General features: G+C 23.4%; 7 protein-coding genes across 7 annotated transcripts in view, besides 2 other annotated features; 3 read left to right on the top strand and 4 right to left on the bottom strand.

Moving 5' to 3' along the window:
- Positions 1-592, bottom strand: part of EHI_078750 (uncharacterized protein) — a gene marked incomplete at both ends in the record, with an annotated part of 696 nt that extends 104 nt beyond the window's left edge. Inside the window, one exon of the mRNA XM_001913778.1 lies at positions 1-592. This exon is cut by the window's left edge and continues 104 nt beyond it. Within this exon, the coding sequence (XP_001913813.1) occupies positions 1-592 (592 nt within the window).
- A 7,377-nt stretch (positions 593-7,969) lies between these two features.
- On the bottom strand, positions 7,970-10,600 carry EHI_078740 (Rho guanine nucleotide exchange factor, putative; the record flags this gene model as incomplete). Its single annotated transcript, XM_646344.1, has 1 exon — positions 7,970-10,600. One exon carries the CDS (start codon positions 10,598-10,600, stop codon positions 7,970-7,972), a length of 2,631 nt encoding a protein of 876 aa, XP_651436.1.
- Positions 10,601-10,800: 200 nt separating this feature from the next.
- On the top strand, positions 10,801-12,434 carry EHI_078730 (uncharacterized protein; the record flags this gene model as incomplete). Its single annotated transcript, XM_646343.2, has 2 exons — positions 10,801-12,267; positions 12,324-12,434. 2 exons carry the CDS (start codon positions 10,801-10,803, stop codon positions 12,432-12,434), a joined length of 1,578 nt encoding a protein of 525 aa, XP_651435.2.
- A 20-nt stretch (positions 12,435-12,454) lies between these two features.
- EHI_078720 (Ras GTPase-activating protein, putative) lies at positions 12,455-13,615 on the bottom strand (the record flags this gene model as incomplete). The annotated part of the gene is made up of 1 exon (XM_646342.1): positions 12,455-13,615. The coding sequence occupies one exon, from the start codon at positions 13,613-13,615 to the stop codon at positions 12,455-12,457; it is 1,161 nt and encodes a 386-aa protein (XP_651434.1).
- Positions 13,616-14,653: 1,038 nt separating this feature from the next.
- On the top strand, positions 14,654-15,250 carry EHI_078710 (proteasome beta subunit, putative; the record flags this gene model as incomplete). Its single annotated transcript, XM_646341.1, has 1 exon — positions 14,654-15,250. One exon carries the CDS (start codon positions 14,654-14,656, stop codon positions 15,248-15,250), a length of 597 nt encoding a protein of 198 aa, XP_651433.1.
- Positions 15,251-15,786: 536 nt separating this feature from the next.
- EHI_078700 (cation transporter, putative) lies at positions 15,787-16,905 on the bottom strand (the record flags this gene model as incomplete). Its single annotated transcript, XM_646340.1, has 1 exon — positions 15,787-16,905. The coding sequence occupies one exon, from the start codon at positions 16,903-16,905 to the stop codon at positions 15,787-15,789; it is 1,119 nt and encodes a 372-aa protein (XP_651432.1).
- Positions 16,906-17,149: 244 nt separating this feature from the next.
- Positions 17,150-18,187, top strand: EHI_078690 (uncharacterized protein; the record flags this gene model as incomplete). The annotated part of the gene is made up of 1 exon (XM_646339.1): positions 17,150-18,187. One exon carries the CDS (start codon positions 17,150-17,152, stop codon positions 18,185-18,187), a length of 1,038 nt encoding a protein of 345 aa, XP_651431.1.
- Positions 18,188-19,172: 985 nt separating this feature from the next.
- Positions 19,173-19,671: a repeat region.
- Positions 19,672-19,679: 8 nt separating this feature from the next.
- Positions 19,680-20,576: a repeat region.
- Positions 20,577-20,740: the final 164 nt, after the last annotated feature.

Raw genomic sequence — 20,740 nt, 5'->3', positions numbered from 1 at the left:
AAGCAACATTAGCACCATCAATAATAATTCGTTTTCTTAAATCGTCAGTAAGTATAACCCCAACAGCACTTAAGGGAAATGCCATTTCTTGGATTCCATTCTCAACAATTAATCCATCAACCATATGATCTCCACATTTACATTTAATTGGTTTAGGTAAAACACCAATACAATAGATTAATCCACCATTAATACTTGGACAAACAACAGTTGTTGATTGAAGAACAGCTTCTTCATCATATACTACATGTCTATATTCTTCTGGGCTAAGCTCTCCCTCATCACCATTTGGTTTTCTTGGAACACTTGATAATTTACCTATTTTTGATGCAGGTAATGTTTTACGAGATGTTTTTGTATCAGTGTGATAAAACTTAATTGTCCAAAATACTGAGTTGTGTTCATAACTATAATTGAATGGACATCGGTTTTCTTGTTTCATTGAATCAACATACCCATATGAAAATCCACCTTTTGTTCGTGGAACAATTACAAGTTCTTCACGTTGAAAGGAATGTGAAATGTCAAATATAATTCTTAAGTAATCATTGTCATCAATATCATCAGTAATCAAATGATGAAGTGTTTTCATATTACCTGTTTTTAAGTTTTTTCTTTGGTTTTTTTTTATTTTTCAAAGTTTATTCTTTCTTCTTATATAACTCTGTAAAATACTCTTTTACAACATTTACTAAGAGTGTATTGTATCCAATTAAAAATAATTAATTTGTATGTTTAATATAATTATTGTTACATAACATGTAAAGTCTTTTACTATACAATTTTATATAACAAGAGCATTTAAACTAAAATAAATGAATTTTGAATTTAAAACAGCAATTATTGAAATTATTATATTAGTAGAAACCAGAATAAAAGACAAGACAACTGTTAATAATAAAAAGAAATAGAACAAAGATAACATCACTATAATCAGAATATTTTTATCCATTATTCTTTTCTTTTGTTCGACACCTTTTTATTTATTAGTGTTTCATACACGTATGTTATTTTTTTGTGAACTTTCTTATTCTGTTAAGTTCATGGTTAAAAGTATCTGTTATTATTATTTAAAATCTTTTAATTCTTTTAACATTCTACCAAAATTAATATAGTCGAATCTAATTGTCATATATCCTTTACTTTAATTCAGTTTTATTTATTCGTGTTTTTATTTAATAAGTTTATTCGTATTTTAGAAGTAGTTTTTAGAAAACTGAAAAATTGTCAAAATTTTAAATAAATTACCTCTTATAATAAATACTTTTAAGTAATGACATTTATTTTGTATATTTATTTTCATTATTTAGAGTTGTTATTCTGTTAACTTTACTGTTATTTTTATATCTTCATATTATTTAATTTTTGTGTTTGTTGTTGTTTTACATCTTCAAAACGGAAAACGAAAATTAGCAAAGAAAAATGCATCTAAATAATTTACAAAAAAATGAAAAAGAAGCATAGTTTAATGCATTATTAGAATATTCAACTTATTATATTGTGCTCCTAAAATAAAAAATAAAAAAGTATGAAATATACAATTTGTAAATATTTATGTTTATATTTTATATTCATTTATATTCATTTTGTATGAAATATTAATGAAATAGATGATTTGATGAATCATATTTATTTTTATTCTTTTATTCTTTTATTTACATGTTATTTATCTATCATATTTTTATATATTTATTTCTCTGTTTATATTATTTATATCATTGTGTTATTCTTATTATCTATATATTATTATATTCTTCTTATTTGATTATTTTTCTATTTATATTATTTATATTTTCTTATTGTTATTCTTTTCTATTTAGATGTATTTTTTTATTTGTTTATTCATCTTTATCATTTTTATATTATTATCATTTATATCTATTTTCAATTTATATTTATTCTCTTTTGATTTATATTAATATTAAATTTATCTTTTATACTTTGAATTTATTATTATATCATTGATTATCATTTCTATATTTATTTATCATTTATTCTTATTATTCTTTTGTTTTATATTCTATATATATATTCATATCATTTTCATTTATCAATTATCACTTATTACATGTTATAATAACATAACACTTATGATTGATTATATAATAAACATCATGATGAAGTTATACATATAAATAATAAACATAAAAATAATAAAATATTTTTCATTAATAAAATAATGTTAATCATTTTACACAATTAAATTAGACACTTTTATTTCATATTTCTAATTTTTACATTAAAAATACACTTTTTATTTCTTCTTTTATTACATCTTTGTGATTTATTACTTTTATATTCTTTATTATACTTTCTTTTTATAATCTCTACCTTCTACTTTTATTCTTTCTTCATATTCATCTACTTCTTCTATATCATTCTTTCTCTTCATTTTCCATTGTTTACTTTTTTCGTTGCCAAAATTCAATCTATTTGTAATATTATGATATATTGAAATTAATTATATTGAATTATACACATTAATAATATTTAATTGATTGATAAATTATTAAAATACGATACATCAGAGTGATTCTGAATGAATAGCATTTATATTATTTCATTGACACTTCAATATATAAAAACAAGAATGAAAATAAACAATTCAATGATAATACATAACTATTAAATTTATATTCAAAAGATGTATTAATAATTGAATAAATAAGAAATGAAGAAAAAGAAATGATAAAATAACAAATAAATACGAAAACAAAAGAGAATAAACAACAAGTGGTTTTAGTTTTACGTGTAAGACTCATATTTTAAAATCAAAAATGATGTAATAAGTTATATTAATAAATGTTATATAATAGAAACGAACTGTTGTTATTTAATTTAATGAAAAATTTATTAATTACAATAAACATAAATAACAAATATAAACAAAATAAACATAAAAATAATGAATATTTAATATTTAAAATATAATTAGAATATACACAAAAAGAATAAACATAAACAAGAAAATAAAATAAAACTAAAAATAATAAAATACATTATTGAAATAATCAAATTATTTTTATAATTAATTTTATATTCATATTCATTAATAATATCTTAAGTACTTAATAATAATGATAAACAGACATAAATAAAAAATGAAGTATAAAGAATAAAAACAGATATAAATGAAATAATAACAAATAATTACAAAGCATATGAAAGAACAAATGATTATAAATATTATAAAATAAAAAATATGAATATAATGATTATTTCATACTATTTAATATTAAATCTATTATCCATTATTCTTGTATTTAAATCATATATAATATTTTATAATAAAAATCATGAATTATAAATTATATCATCATTCTTTTTATTTTTTATTGATTTTCTTTATTTCGTATTGTTCTTATTCTATTTTCATTTCTCATTCTTTTTCTTATTCTTTCAATCATCACAACTAATACAAAATATCTCATCAATTTCATTTTGTTATTATTTTGAACTATTGGTATGTTTTCTTTCTCATTATCATCATCTTTTATTTATTATATTATGTATTTGTTGATATGTAAAAATAACATAAAATTGAAATTCATTCATCTTTTATTGTTTGTTGTTCACTTTTCTTTCTCTCGTTTTTATTTATTTAACTATTTTCAATCATTTTTCATGTAATTCTTTATTTTCACTTGTTTTCTTATTCATTTTTGTATATTCTTTCATGTTTCAATTCAAATAGATTATTTGTTTAAATTTACTTATCTATATTCTCATTTTTATTGTTTTGTATTATCTATTCATTTACAATTCCAATTTCTTGTTATTATCAGATTCATTTTCTTTTTAAATGTAATTTCAGTCTTCTTTTTGAATTGGTAATATGTTCTTGTTTCTATGTTTTTCTCTTTATATTTCTAATTGCACTTTCATATCTTTTCATTCTCATTGAAATTAGTCATTGAATTTCATTATTTTTTTCATATTGAAATTCATTATTTATTACTGTTTGCCATTGTAGTATTTCTTTTAATTATTAGTTTAATCTCATTATCTTCTCTTCTTTTATTCTTCTTTTTATCTCTTTTTCTTCTTTTATTTCTTATTCTTTCTTCATTTCATTCATTGACATAATACCATTCAAATCATTTCTTTTAGTATGGCAAATATCAATGTTTTGTTTTATTCACTATTTTATCTATACTTTCATTAATTCTTTGTATTTGTGATGATATGTTCTTCTCTAATATACAATGTTCATTTCTTATCATTTAAATACAACAATATTCATATTTTAATATTAATGAGGTATTGATGAGTGAAATACATGTTATGGTTTAGAGATATGTTATTAAATAGAAACTGAATAACCTATCATTTCAAATATGAATTATTTCATTTATCTAATCATTGGATATGAAAAGAAACAAATGAATAAAAAGATAGAAGTGACATTAAGAAAGAAATAAATTGAAAGGATAAAATAAAAAGAAAAATAAGAACTTAATAATAAATATGAGATGTAATAAAATAACAAAATAATAAAAAGAAAAACTTAAAAATAACAAAAATGGGAATAACACAATCAACATCAAATAACAAATCAAATGACAAAACAAAAGAAATAATCAAACAACTAGAAGAATTGACAGAAAAAAGAATAAACAATATACTATTTGATTCATATATCGATGATTGGAATAAAGACACATCAGTATTTGGAGAAAGAGTAATGAATAAAGAACATATAATAATTATTATTGAAGATGAAGATGGAAATAAATTTGGAGGATATGTTAATTCTAAAATTGATAAAGTTGAAAGTTATATAATTGATTCAAAATCATTTGTATTTTCGTTAAAATCAAATGGAAGAATGAAAAGAATGAAGAAATTTGATATTATATTCCCACAATATGCATTTCATTTATTTAAACAATCACATGATTATTTATTTGAATTTGGATTAGATGATATTTGTATTTTTAAAGAAAATGATAAAACATATTCATATTGTAATCAACATTCCTTTGAATATAAAGGAATATCAAATGCACTTTGTGGAAAACAACTTCCAAAATATTTCACACCAAAACGAATCATAGTAATTGAAATGAAATGATTCAATCTTGATGAATAGAAAAACAAAATAATGAAGAATAAAAACAAAACAATGAAGAATATAAACATTTAATATCATCTTCCAATGAATGAAATGGTGAAATAAAAATTGACATAATTCAATGTTGATTTATTTAATTTCATTTAATGAAATTTTCACACACAATGATAGTGTTTTATTTGATAAATAAGAAACGAAATAAGAATGAAATAGAAATAGAGATAAAATGAATAAATAAACAATTTATTTGTGTTATTTCATTGAATTAATTTATTATGAATCAAATGAATAAGATAATAGAAATAAGAATAATAAACAAATAAAGAAATGAAAAAGAAAGAATATTTAAAAGAATAAAATGAAAAAGAAAGTAAAAGAAGAAAGAATAAAAGTAGAAGGTAGAGATTATAAAAAGAAAGTATAATAAAGAATATAAAAGTAATAAATCACAAAGATGTAATAAAAGAAGAAATAAAAAGTGTATTTTTAATGTAAAAATTAGAAATATGAAATAAAAGTGTCTAATTTAATTGTGTAAAATGATTAACATTATTTTATTAATGAAAAATATTTTATTATTTTTATGTTTATTATTTATATGTATAACTTCATCATGATGTTTATTATATAATCAATCATAAGTGTTATGTTATTATAACATGTAATAAGTGATAATTGATAAATGAAAATGATATGAATATATATATAGAATATAAAACAAAAGAATAATAAGAATAAATGATAAATAAATATAGAAATGATAATCAATGATATAATAATAAATTCAAAGTATAAAAGATAAATTTAATATTAATATAAATCAAAAGAGAATAAATATAAATTGAAAATAGATATAAATGATAATAATATAAAAATGATAAAGATGAATAAACAAATAAAAAAATACATCTAAATAGAAAAGAATAACAATAAGAAAATATAAATAATATAAATAGAAAAATAATCAAATAAGAAGAATATAATAATATATAGATAATAAGAATAACACAATGATATAAATAATATAAACAGAGAAATAAATATATAAAAATATGATAGATAAATAACATGTAAATAAAAGAATAAAAGAATAAAAATAAATATGATTCATCAAATCATCTATTTCATTAATATTTCATACAAAATGAATATAAATGAATATAAAATATAAACATAAATATTTACAAATTGTATATTTCATACTTTTTTATTTTTTATTTTAGGAGCACAATATAATAAGTTGAATATTCTAATAATGCATTAAACTATGCTTCTTTTTCATTTTTTTGTAAATTATTTAGATGCATTTTTCTTTGCTAATTTTCGTTTTCCGTTTTGAAGATGTAAAACAACAACAAACACAAAAATTAAATAATATGAAGATATAAAAATAACAAAAAATAAGAAATAATAAAAATAATGTGATATTCAATGAAATAAATGATAATTAGAAATTAATCAAATCAAATAATGATGTTACTTTCAATCAACAATAAAAAGAATAAATTAAGAAATTATGAAACAAAAATAAGAAATTATGAATAAATAAGAATAATGAATAAGAAAATGAAAGAAAAATACTATGAATTATATAGTTATTTGAAATTAAAATAAAAGAATGGAAAATACAATAAGAAATAATAATAATAATAAAGAAAGAACGATAAAAGTATGATAAAATGAAGTATGAACATTTTAATTTTAATGCATTTCATTTTATTTCATTATTCAATAATGTTATTTGATATTATTGAATCATTTCATGTTTATAATGAATATGAAGAAATATTTGATGATTGAAGAATAAATAAAGAAATAATCATTTATGAAGTTTAATATTCAATACATTTAAAAAGAGAAAGCATAATTGAATGAATATAAAATTATAGAATATATAGAAGAAGATAGAACATTGAAATACATTATCAATTGGAATTAAATCAATTGAAATTGAATGTCTCAGAGGGTGTTTATCAATAATATCAATTAATATTCCATTAACAATCAGTCTTTTTGGAAAGGGTTATTATTGTTTGTAAAGAATAAAACAACAACAATCAATGATATATAACTGTTAATTGATGTATAAGTAAACTAAAATATAATAATTATTAAATTTACGCTGTTTTTATCATGTTATAAAAGATTTGGTATTGTTAACATATTGTCATGAATATATGAATATTTAAAGAAATACAACCAAAACTTAATTTAGTGTCTAGAAATAATAAAGAACTAAATACTTAACATTGATAAAACAATAATACTCAACAAAGTAATTTAATTCCGTAACAGAATAACTAACAAAATTAAATACACATCTGAAAATAATATCTCGGTAATTTTAGTTGTAATTGATAATGAAGGTGAACTAACCTTAATCCAAAATGTGAAGTTAGTAGAACCTTTTTGTAAGTCTTTTTTGAGATATAACTTATTGATATAAAAGCAATGAGAAAATCCATAAACAAAAACATTACTCTAATAATACTAATGACAAGAATATGCCTGTTGTTAAATAAAAAAAAATATTATTGGTGTTGTGTTTGATGTTTTAACTATAACCTATTATATAAAAAAATTAAATATTAATGTGGCGTAAGAAATCTTAACACTAAAATATTCAAAATATTATTTCATATTAAAAAATAATCAAAAACCTTAAAGTTTTAGAAACTATATAATTTGCCATTAATTTATCCATATGAAAATATAAAGAGAAAGTTATAACAAATGAATTGGAGTGTTATCATGATTGTACTAGACTGAGTTATTATGAACCTAAACCTCCATAAAACAATACTGTTTAGAGATATAACAAACCTAACAAATGTTAAAATTGAAGACACTTTAACTATATTAATAAATCCAAAGAAAACAATTTTAATTAAAACATCATTTTGTAACCCCTCTTTTTGGTGTTGGTGGTTGTGGTCTTCGAGGGGAGACTTGTGAAAGTTCACTTTCTTTTTGTGCTCGTTGTTGTTTTAAGAATGGAGAATCTCTTACAGAACGATACTGACTTATGTCTTCTTTTATTGGAGTTGATTTGACCACTTCTGGTTGCACACTTTTTGTACGTGGAGATGATTGATTTAGTGAGGCTGCTAACCTTGCTGAATTTTGTTGTGTAGTGGTTTTATTTAGTGTTGTTTGACGGTATGAAGTTGGTTGGCTTTGAGTTTGTTTACAACCGAGTTGTTGAGGTGAAGGTTTAGTTGGTGTTTTTTGTTGAGGTGGGACAAAAGGATTTTGTTTTGGTAATGGTTGAGAAGAAGTGTTTGTTAAAGGAGAAGTTATAACACTAGACCGAAGGGGTTTTGGAGGAAGAGAGCGATGTGGGATTGGAGGTGCTACTTTCTTGGAAGGGGTAGGAGTTATACCATTTACTGAGTTTTGGAGTTTACCAGTTGGTTGAGAACATAATTCAATTGGCTCTTGTTTGTTAGAGGATGGTTGTTCTTTTTGTTGAGTTTCAATAGAAGATGGTTTGTCTTGTTGTAACGTCTTTGAGTCATTTCTTTTTAATGGTTGGTTTTCTTGTTTAACACCTTCTTCTTGAGTAAGTGTTTTTTGAGTTTTTCTTTTTGGTGGAACTGTTGGTGGAATTAATTCTTCTGGTTGTTGTTGAGGGACATCTTCTTGGGAGTCTACTACCTTTTCATTTGAAGGGGAGTCTACTATGTTTTCTTTTAATTGAAGAATATCAGGTTGTTGTTTCTGTTGGACTGATTCTTTTACAAAGCCACTCTTTCGTTTTGGTGGTAATTTTGGAAGTTCAAGAGGTTGTTCATTATTGTTCATGTTCTCTACATCAACACTTGTACTTTGTTCGTTATTAGACTCTTCTTGTAGAATTGGTTGAACGTCTATCTTTTTATTATCATCATTAGATGAACTAGTTGTGAGTTGTTGGTCTTGTTCCGTAGAAGTTGAGAGGAGTGTATCTTTACTTTCAGAACTGTTTTGTTCAGTGAGAGTACTTTCACCTAATTTTTTATTATTATTAGCGCAACTATCACAAACACGTTCTTTCTTTCCATTAATAATAATTGTTTGTTTACTACAATTAGAACAAATACATAACCCACACTTCCTACAATGATGTTTTCTAAATAGTGTAGTAAATTTAGCTCCACAAACTTGGCAATTTTGAGTATCTTGAACCCATACAGGGGCGATATATTCATCTTCTGCTTTCTTATCTCGTTTTAAAGTTTTTAATTTTGACTTTTCCAATTGAATAGCATCATTTATTGCTTTCATCCATTCATCACGATCAGTTTCATCTTTTGCAATAACAGAAAAACTTTTCTTTGCGAGAATTTGAAAAGAATTTGGGACGTTTTGGTTTAAATTAATTTTAAGTGATTCTAATTGAAACTCTTGACTAACTTTAATTTTATTTTCATCACCAATTCCATACACTAATAAGTCATTAAATAAATAAAAATATCGTTCTCTATTATCTTTTCTACATATTTTTAATAACGAACCACTTTTAATATATTCCCGATATGGTGTAACTAATTCATGACTTAGTCCTTCTATTTTATCAACTAGTTCTAATAATTTTTGATTTCTTGAACGTTCTTTAATAACTTCATTAACTAATGTTGCAAGTTTTGATATTTTATCAAGTGCATCTATTAATTTTGGCTTATCAACAAAATCATCATCAGTATGTTTAATTAAATCAGTTAATAATAATTTATATCTTGGTAGTCGTTGAACTGGCATAATTAAATAACTACGAAGATCTAATTGATTGTCTCCTGGAAGATGACTTCTTAATAGATCAAGTATATCATTAAATTTAGAACTCTTCTCTAATTCAACAAGAAATTGTAATGATGTATCTGAATTACCAAGAAATAATTTATAAACATTCATCATTGGTATAAATTGACTAAACGCTTCTCCTAATCTTGTTGATAACTCTCCTTTCTCTTTTAATTCAGTCATATTCTTCAATAATTCTTTGTTAATTGATAAAACACTTTGAAAATGAAGAAAAACTGCATTTACTTTATCTGCAGGTGCAACACTATGTCCTGATTGTATAAGTGGTTCATAATATCCTTTTATACATATTTCCATTGAATTTACATAACTCTTTTCTGTATCAAACATCTCATTAACAATACGTTCTCTGTAATCTTCTTTAGATAATGCTTTAGTTTCAGGTTTAGGTTTTATTGGTTCATTAGTTGTTTCAAAGACATCTTTACTTGGTTGATTTTTGCTTATTGAATTATCAATAAGGTTTTGGTTTTCAGATAATTCAACACTGTCACCAATTTGAAGAGAACTCCTTTGTTGTTGAGATGGAACACTATCTTTTTCTTTATCATTTGAAATAATTTTACCAGTATTTTCACTAGGTGATTTTATTTCAGCTTTTTGAGTATGATGACCAGCAATAGTAAGTCTTTCTGGCTTAGGAGGAAGCTGTGGAGGTATATCAGTATTCGTTTTGTTGAAATTTTCATCTAGAACTTCCCAATCACTTAGCTTTTCAGTCATTTTGATTTAGATCTTTTTAAGTTTTTCTGATGAAAGAGAAAAGAAAAATATCAAAGGAACTTTTAATAAGTTTTTCATAAAAATTCATTAAGATGAAGAGACATTAATAAATGAAAAAATCAAAAAATAAAAAATAGTAAAAAAAACTATTTTTTTATTAAAAAAAATTCAAAAAGAAAAATCCACTGAAAAAGAAGAACATGACAGCAAGTGATACTAGTGACACTTCCTTTATTGATAACGGGATTATTGGAATTCCATCAGTGTCACACACACCATATATAGATAGTTCAGAACAATCAATAGTTGAAACAAATGGTTTTTTTGTAGGGATGTATATAGTAGAATTTGATACAATTAGTGGAGAACAAGTTGTTTATAAACAAGTCACACACCCATTAAATATGAATGTAGAAAATGAATTAATTGGAATGATGATGGGAGTAGATTATTATGAATATTCTAATATAACAATATTACTTCATACAATTACAAATTATCATGTTATGAGTGTTCATTTTACTTGTTTTAATCCATCAAATAAAAGAGGATATGTAACTACTTGTTGTATTGCTGTTATGCAGTCTTCACCATTTACTACTTCACAAATAGATTTATTATCAGATAAATTAACTCAATTGGCTATTAAATTTCAATCAATTTCTCAAAAACATAAATATTTAGAACATAAAGAATATATTGATGTAATGTCTTTACAAGAATTAATAGACTCAACTGACCCTGTTCCTTTTCTCTTTCATCGTATAGTAACAAGTTATTCACTCATTCTTCTTTCAACTCATAATCATTATTCTTTATGTTCAGATTATTCAAATCCAATTCATCCTGGAAATATTATTGCATGTGGTGGTCATTCATTGTTTAATTGGTCTTTTTCTCCTCCTTCAACATTTATTTCAAATGTTAGTTCACATCCATCTCAGCCATTTTCTTCAACAAATGAAACTTCAATAAATACCTTACATTCAATTACTTCAAACCAACCTCAATTTAGTAATTTGAATAATACTGCATTACTATCTTCTTCTTTAAATAAAGAACATTGGACATTATCAGAAGAATATTCAATTAATTCACCATTCCCTCCTTGTTCTTTTCCTACAATTTCAAGTGATTCAAACAAATTTGGATATGACTCTTTTATTTCTGAATTTTCTTCTTGTTATCCAAATATTCTCTTTTCTTTACTTTCAGGTTTACAATGTCTTGTATATACTACTCAACCATGTGACCCTTCTCGAATTGTTGATATAGCAAAATTTCTTGCTTCTTTTAATTTAAGTGGAGTATCATCAGAAATATATCCTCCATTAGAAATCATTGATAATAAAGAATCTTTTATTCCTTCACTACATCCTTTTACTCAAATATTTGTTATTGTAAACCCAATTCAAGGATTTATTCCTAGTCTATATTCAACATGTTCCATTGATATATCAAAAGAATTTTATGGATTAATTTATTCAGATGAAATGAAGTCTTGTTTATTAGACTCATTTGTTAAATATGCAAAAGAAAAAAAACTTCTTTTAGCACAAAAGATGTGGAATGTTTTATTAGATTATAGTCAATTGACAATGAAGTCATTTATTGATATTGAATTATTTAAAAAGATTCAATCATCTCCTGAAAGGTTTATAGTTTCGGTTTGTATTATTTTATTTAATTCTTATAACAACAAAACTAAATATTTATAAAGTAGCATTTTCAACGAGTAATTGAGAAAGAAAAAGTCTTTATAGAGACTGGAAAAATAATTATTAATAGACCTGTATTAGCACATAAGATGTTTACAACAATACAATTAAAATAAAAAAAAATTATTTTAAATTATTATTTTAAGCATTCCTTATTTTGATGAATTTTTTCAATGATAAATCTCATTATTGTAATATCATTATGAAATTCTTTTATTCGTGATGAATAATAGTCATTTTCAATTTTAAGTTCTTCAATTCTTTTCATAAGATAATTATGTAGTTTTTTTGTTGAATATTCTAATGGCTCTAATTCTAATGAAGGTTTTTGTGGAGTTTTTCCTCGTTTAATTAATTCGAATAATTTTATAAATAATTCATTATTTCCAGACTCTTCAAGATGTTCTTTAAATTGAGATAAAAAAGGTTTAATAAAAGAGAGTATTTCACTAGTAAGCAATTGTTGTTGTTTAAAATTAATTCCTGATAATTCTTTTGGCCTATGTGAACTAAAAGAACAGAAATAATTAAAAATTGTTTCTACTGCTGTACGTAAAGGGTCACAAGCTTTAAGAACATATTTACTTAATTGATCTTCTGACTCTTTTCCATTAACTACAATTTGTCCAAAACGAACTATTTGTGGAATTTGTTCTTTTACTTGAATTAAATCACATCTAAGTTCACTTGGAATATATTTTTCTGCATGATTTAATGCAGGAAATAAAAACCTTAAAAAGAAAATTGTTTTAAATGTAGTATACCGTGTTTCAATGTCACAATCTTTTCTTTTTATTTCAGCCATTAAATCTCGAATAATTCCTGAAAATTTAAGTGGTATTAAAGAAATATTCTTTATTATAAGTGATGCAAATTTATTTAATACAGCACATACTACATCAAGGTTCTCAAATAATAAATTCTCATTAATTTTATCATGTAAAGAAGATGGATCAAAATTTAATTCAATTTCTGTAATCATATCTGCCACTAATCTCCCAACTGTTTTCTTAAGAAAGTCTTGTAATTCTTCTTCCATGTAATAACATAACAATCTCGTAAATGAAGAGTTTCCCCTGAAAATAAATGTGGCAGGAGGTGTTGATTCAATCTCCTCCCAACCAAACCATAACAACATCTCTTTTAAAAACCCTTGTGCATTAGCATATTGTAATAACACTCTACATGTCATTCTTGCTTCACCAAGACTAACTGATTTAACCATAATTTTCATATAGGCATAAAGGAGAGGAGTTGGTTTATTATTAATAAAGAATAATTCATTAAAGTCTGACATCAACCCTTTGTACCTAATAATTAATGTTAAAAACCAAAAGATCTTTCTTTATTAAAAAAAGAAAAAATTTATTGGATGAACGTTTTCTAAAAAAAAAAAGAGTATTATTCTCAAGAAAGATAAAACTCATTATTTTAAGTTTAAAATAGATACTATAACTTGAATTGATTCAATGAGATACTTTAGAATGATTATGTTTTCTTTGGGTAAATAAAAAGAAGATAATTTTTTAATTTTATTTAATCTTTAATTAAGAAAATAACCATTTTAAAAACATAATATTTCAATTTTAAGTCTTGTTTTTAACGTCTAATTTAAGAATGATTCGTAAAAAAAAAAAGAAAATAATCTTTTAAGATATTACTTTTTCAATCCACAATTTTCAAAGACTAATTTAATCTATCTCTCATTTTTATTAAATAGTTACTTTAATCTCTCTTCTTATATTATTTCATTCAACTAAATGTTTAATTTTCTAAGTTAGATTTAACTCCTATTTTTATTTCTCTTCTTTAATTTAATTATTCTTTATAAAATTTAATTTATCTTTTTAACTATATTCTTTTTATGTTATTTTATTGCTTTTTAATATGTAGTTTTTATAGAATTATTTAAAATTATTGTTCTAACATATTTTTATTGAGAAGTATGACAAACTCTTTTCAATAAAGTTCTTTTTTTGTATTGTTAGTAAATTAGTATTAAAGAGAATTTATTTATTTCAATGTGTTTATCTTGTAAACCTTTTTCTGTCATATTGTCACTATTAATAATAACAAAAGGTAATTTCATTTCAATTACTCAAAAAAAAAACAAGTGAAATTAAGAAAAGATTTATTGATTTTCTGTTAGTTATAAGATGAGTTAAAAAATAATTGAAGAAATAAGTAAAATCATTATTCTTTTTTTTTTGTTTATAAAAAAAATGTGAAGAAAAACAAAAAATAAAAAAAAAGAAAAAATAAAAAATAAAAACTTCAATAGAAAAAGATAAGAAAAATTTTTGATTAAGAAACTATAAAATCAAAATCAAAAGAAATGGATAGTTGTATAGGTATTGTTGGTAAAGATTTTGTATTAATGGCAGTTGATGGAAATAGTGGAAGGGGGGTCATTACAGTTCGAAATGATTTTAATAAAATATATCCTGTTCAAGGAAATCGGTTATTAACAATTATTGGAGAAGGTAATGATCGTCAGGTATTAGCTGATTTTGTTCAAAGAAATATTGCTCTTAATTATTATCGAAATGGATTAAAAAGTACTACACAGTCAATTGCTCATTGGATTAGAAGACAAGTGTCTGACTCATTACGTGAAGGTGGGTATCAGTGTAGTATGCTTCTTGGAGGTGTTGATGAGAAGCCAGAATTATTTATGATAGACCAATTTGGAACTTTAGTTCCTGAAACATATGCTTCACATGGAATTGGAAGTAATTTTGTGTATGCACTTTTAGATAAAAATTGGCACTCTGGTATGGAGTTTGAAGAGGCACTTGAATTAATGAAAAAATGTATTAAAGAAATTCAAAAGAGAGTAATTGTTTCATCTTCTCACTATTGCATTGAGGTTTGTTATAAGGACAAAACTGAATTAATTCAAGGTCCAGAAGTATTTCCACCAGTAAATTAATTGAAGTCAATTTTACTTATTCTTTTTTTTTTCTTTTAAGAGAGATTCTTGTCATAATAAAAAATCCTCAAAAGTAAAATATCTTAATCATTTTATATCTTATTTTATTCTTTTGATTATTTTTTTAATTCATTTCTGTTATAAGCTATTGTGCTGTATACGGATCGAAAATAATTATGCAATCTGTGTAGATAAAATAATATATAATGAATAAAATATAATAAACTTTCAACAATTTTAACATTCTTTGATTTATGAAAGAAATAATGATTTATAATTTATTAATACATTATTTTAAATAAGAGTATTATTCTTTAATAAGATACTCAATAATATAATTAACTTATATACAAATGAAAGGATGATTGTTTATCATTGAAATTCATAATATTCATTAAAACAAATAAAAGAAGTTTTTGTCAGTTAAATACTAAAGATAAGTTAAACCAGTAGAATAAATGTATTGGATTTAAATTGTTCACTAAATTTGATTGTAATACACTCTTTTACATAATGATATTTCTAAAACAAAAAAATCAATTATCAGTTTCATGCTCATTTAATACATCATGATCATCATTATAATCTAAATGAACAAATGCACGATCAACATTGGGATGTTTTTCTAATCTCATTTGTAAAGACTCACCGATATCATGAGCTTCCATCAATGTCATATTTTCAGCTAAAACAATATCAACTTCAACCATATATCCCATTGATAAATGAAATGCACGAACAGTGTCTATTGCCTTGATTCTTGGATCATGATTCCAACAGATTACAATTATTTGAGAAATAAATTCTTTAGGTGCTGCTTTACCAGACATAATAGAAAGATATTCCATTAATGTAAAGAACCAATTAATCATAATATAAAATGATAAAACAATTCCACCAACAGCATCTAACCACCAAAAATAATAATAACCAACTACTGACATACAAAGTCCAAATGTATTTGTTAAAATATCATTTCTATGATCATCAGCTAATGCAGATGCAGATGGATTATTAACTGTTCTACAATATAAATATAAACAACATTTAAAAAATATTGTTACCCCAATTACACATATAGGAAATATTGACATCTCAAAATCAGATGTACCAGATATTAGTGTTTTAGCTGCATTTGTTAATAATTGAATGGTTGCAGTAAACATTGCTGTAGCAAAAACAATAACACCTAAAGGTTCCATTCTCTTTTTTCCAACAGGATATTTATAAATATTTCTTTTTCTCATGAGTAATGCAGTAATAAACATAACTGCACCTGAAATAATATCCAAACATGAATCTAATGTACTCGCAATAACTGTTAATGATCCAGACATTACAGCTGCAACAATTTTTATAAGACATAAACAAACATTCACAATAAAACTTCCATAAATTGCTATTTTTGTCCTACAATCAGTAATTTCATCTTTATCATCAGGAACTTCTTCAAAGAGAGAATCAACAAATTTATTCTGTTTTTCATAAAATTTTTTGAGTTTGGCATTTCTTGTTGATATTTTAGTAAAAATATTCTTAGTCAACTTCCAAGACTCATCAACTGTATCACAACTCTTATCAAATTGATTTTCTGAACAAAACTTAGTATTCTGTTCTTCATTCTTAATGAGAGGAACACGTTCTGCTGTGTTCATTATACTATTACCTACTATTTTAAAGTCTTTTACTATCCTTTCTTTTTTTTACTCAGCGTCCACGTCATCTTCCATGTCATATCATACTCAAGGCATTTTAGTTATTGTGAAAGTAAAGACTTTAGTTTCCACGTCATTAAAAAAAAACACAAACCTAAAATAAAAAAAGATGCTGTTTGAGATATTGTTAAAGAACCAATTTTTTGAAGAAAACTAAAAATAAATAAATTCAAGAAATTGACATATGAACAACCAGTTAGTGAGTGTTCAACTGGAAGATTATGTAAAATACAAATCCATTCAAAAAGAAATAGAATTAATAGAAAAAGAGAATATAGTAATAGAAGAAGAAATACAATCACGCGAGAAAGAGATTGAATATTATACTAATATGTTAAAAGAAAAAGATGAAGAGATTTCGTTATTATTTTCACAAACAATCCAAACAAAAAGTGAAAATGAAGTTATTTCAGCCAAATGTGAGATATTGAAAAAACAGTATAAAGAGATGAACGAACCACCAGAAGACCATGAAACCAAAAAGCCAAGAAGATGTGTTGGACGAAAAAGGAAAGAGAGAAAAGAAAAACCTAAGAATTTGATTGAGAAGATTGTATCTGAAGATATTGTCAAAGCAAAAACACCAAAACCAAATGAAGAAATAGGTAAGTCGTGGGTTATGGAAGGTTCGTCACTACTCAATGACGAATTTGGTGAAAGTGATGAAAGTGATGAAAAGATTTCCACTTCAAAAATAAAGCAAGTAAGAGAAAGAAAAAAGAAAGGTAGAGATAAAAGAGAACGGAAAACTCGTCAGATTAAGGAAGTAAAAGACTTTTCATCTGAATCAAATGAGGTTCGACTAGAACCAAAAGAAGAGGTAAAGGAAGAAGTAAAAGAAGAAGAAGACCAATGGGAAGTTTCTACAACAACATTCGGAATTTTACCAATTCCTTTTATTGTAAATTATAGTTTCATTATTGAGATAATAGGACATAAATTTGAAAAAGGTGAAGATGTAGTAATTTATAAAGGTTATCCAAGTGTTTTAACTTTATCATTATTCAAAGAGTTTAATAAATTAATTGAACTTGGATATTTTAATGACACAACTGATCTTAGTCAAAATAAAGAAGTTTTAGAACAGGCATTAGACTATTTTGAAAAATGTGTTAATTATTTAGAAGAAAAACGTACAGCAAAAGGGTTGTCAAGGAATCTCGTTATCACAAAAGACAAGACTTCATACGTCCAATTTATTGGTGCTGGGAAAAGCAAGTAAATGACTGTTTGGTAGGTAGGTTCAATTATCTTTATGTCTGTATTGAAGATAAATATCATTTCTATTTGTTTATTAAAAAAAAATAATCGAAGAAAAAGAAGGATCATAACTATAGAGACTTACAACAAAGATAGTTGAGTAATGATTATAAGTTCTGGATGACTTAACATTAAGTGTTTCTTTCTAAAATAGTCTTTCTAAAAGATGATTTTGTATTAAGACTCAGCAGGAATTTCTCATGAAATAGAACTAGACTAAGCATTATTTTTAGACTAATCTAGAATAATTTTAATTAAAGATTTTTCATCAAAAATGGTTTTTTAGAGTATAGGTAAAACAATGGATTGAATTTAGTTTTTTAATTATTTAGAATTTAGTCTCTGACATTTTTTAACAACCGAATTCTTTTCTTTCAATTACTAAATTGATTTGTCTAATGTATGAATAACAAATTATATCTTTCAGAGTTTTTAACGAATTTCCTTAAATCCTTAAAAAAACAAACTTACTTCGGTGTTTTAAAGAAAAGTCAAAATATACATGTTATTTGTAATTAAGTTATTTTTTATACAATTTTCTAATGTTTTGTTGTTTAAATTCACTTTTTATTCTTATTATTTTTTAATTTTCTTATTTATCGTTCTTTTATTCCTATTTTTATTCTTTTTACTACTTTTATCCATTTCTTATGAAATTTCTTTAAGACTCTTCTATATTCAACCACTGTGAAATGGTGTTAATCAATAGGAGGATATACTTAAGTAAATTAATGAAAAAAATGTGGATAAAGTAAATATGTTATTAGAATATATTAAATAAAGATAGTTAAGATTGGCAACGAAAAAAAGCAAATAATTGAAAAAGAAGAGAATGAATGATGAATAATAATATTTGTAATATTCATAAATGCACATGGCATTGATATTAAAAAATAGAATAATATGTGTAATTAAGAATAAAAATATAGTTAAATATCATTTTTACTTTAAATAAGTATCAATAGAATTAATTTCTATTAATCTTGCATCAGTGGAAACTAATCCCATTCATTGATTCTTTTTCTAGCAATTTTATGGATTATTTTTGATTATTATTGAAGCAATATTCAATGATATCTATCATGTTTTTTATTACATTGTTTTTCATTTCTTTCTCGATGTCAATGTCAATTTTTAATTCTTTAATTAATTTATTACTTTCTTTATTTATTAATCCATTGATTGAAATTACTACTGGAATTATTTTGTCATCTTTTAACTTTTCTATTTTCATTAGAATATTCTTTAATTCATTATACTTATTTCTTTTCTTCCAATAGACTCAATTAATATTGTGATCAGCCACAATAGTCATATCAAATAATAGACTAGTTTTGTTCTTTTTATCTAATACATATATATCTGGTATTTTGTGGTATTGTTCATCACTTTTATGCATTATTTGTTTGTTCCATATCATAGTAATGTCTTTATATTGAAATACTGAAGATAAAAAATACATAAAAGATAAGTTTCAAGAAGAATATATCAATAACAGGAGAAATAAGAAAATAAGAAATGAAATTTTAAAATGAATTGAAGATAAAATGACAGACAAAAAGAAAACAATTAAAGTATAGAAAGCAATTAATAATATAAGGAGGCATATATTCAAATAAAGAAAAAGCAAGAAAAAGCAAGAAATAATGGAATAAGGAAAGAAATTTTGACACATGAATCAAAATATGTAATGTGTAATATCTGTAATAATATAGTAACAATAAACAATAACAGTATCAATTGTATAATCACTAAAAGATCACAGATGAATAAACATGATAAAATAGGAGAATATATATGGAGAGGTTTAATAATTAAAAATGAAATAAATAAATAAGAAGAAAATACAAAAAAAATTAATAATAAGAAAAGAAGAATAGAGAAAGATAAAATATTTATGGTTTGGAAACAAGAAATAATAAATAAGAAAGAAGGAAATTTCCATAAAAGACAAGATATTTATGTAAGAGATTTAAAGAAAAAAAGAGGGATTAATCATAGATATGACAATAGTAAGAGATAAGAATATAAGTAAAACATTTACAGATAAGATTAATATGTATTAGAAATTACATGAGCATATAAGAAAAATAGAAAGAATAATAAGAGTAATAGTTATATCATTCATAATAACAGTAGAGATAATGATAAATAAAGAAACAGTTAAATTATTACGAATCGAAGGAAATAAAATCCATTGGAAATAACGGTAAAAGATATTGTAATAACAGATATGAAAGACATTATGAAACATTGAGGTGAATATTATCGAGAATTACAGAGATATAGAAGAATAAGTAGATTCTGGAGAGTGTGAATGATTGGAATAAATTCTCACTGAACAATAGGTTACAATAGCAAAGAAAAAAAGCAAATAATTGAAAAAGAAGAGAATGAATGATATAAAAGAATAAAAAGAAAGTAAGAAGTAGATGAAGATGAAGAAAGAATAAAAGTAGAATGTAGAGATTATAAAAAGAAAGTAAAAGAAGAAAGAATATAAAAATAATAAATC

This window comes from Entamoeba histolytica, genomic scaffold, assembly GCF_000208925.1.
Source record: "Entamoeba histolytica HM-1:IMSS scf_1104750517495 genomic scaffold, whole genome shotgun sequence".
Lineage (NCBI taxonomy): Eukaryota > Evosea > Mastigamoebida > Endamoebidae > Entamoeba > Entamoeba histolytica.
This window is presented reverse-complemented; position numbering and strand designations above follow the sequence as displayed.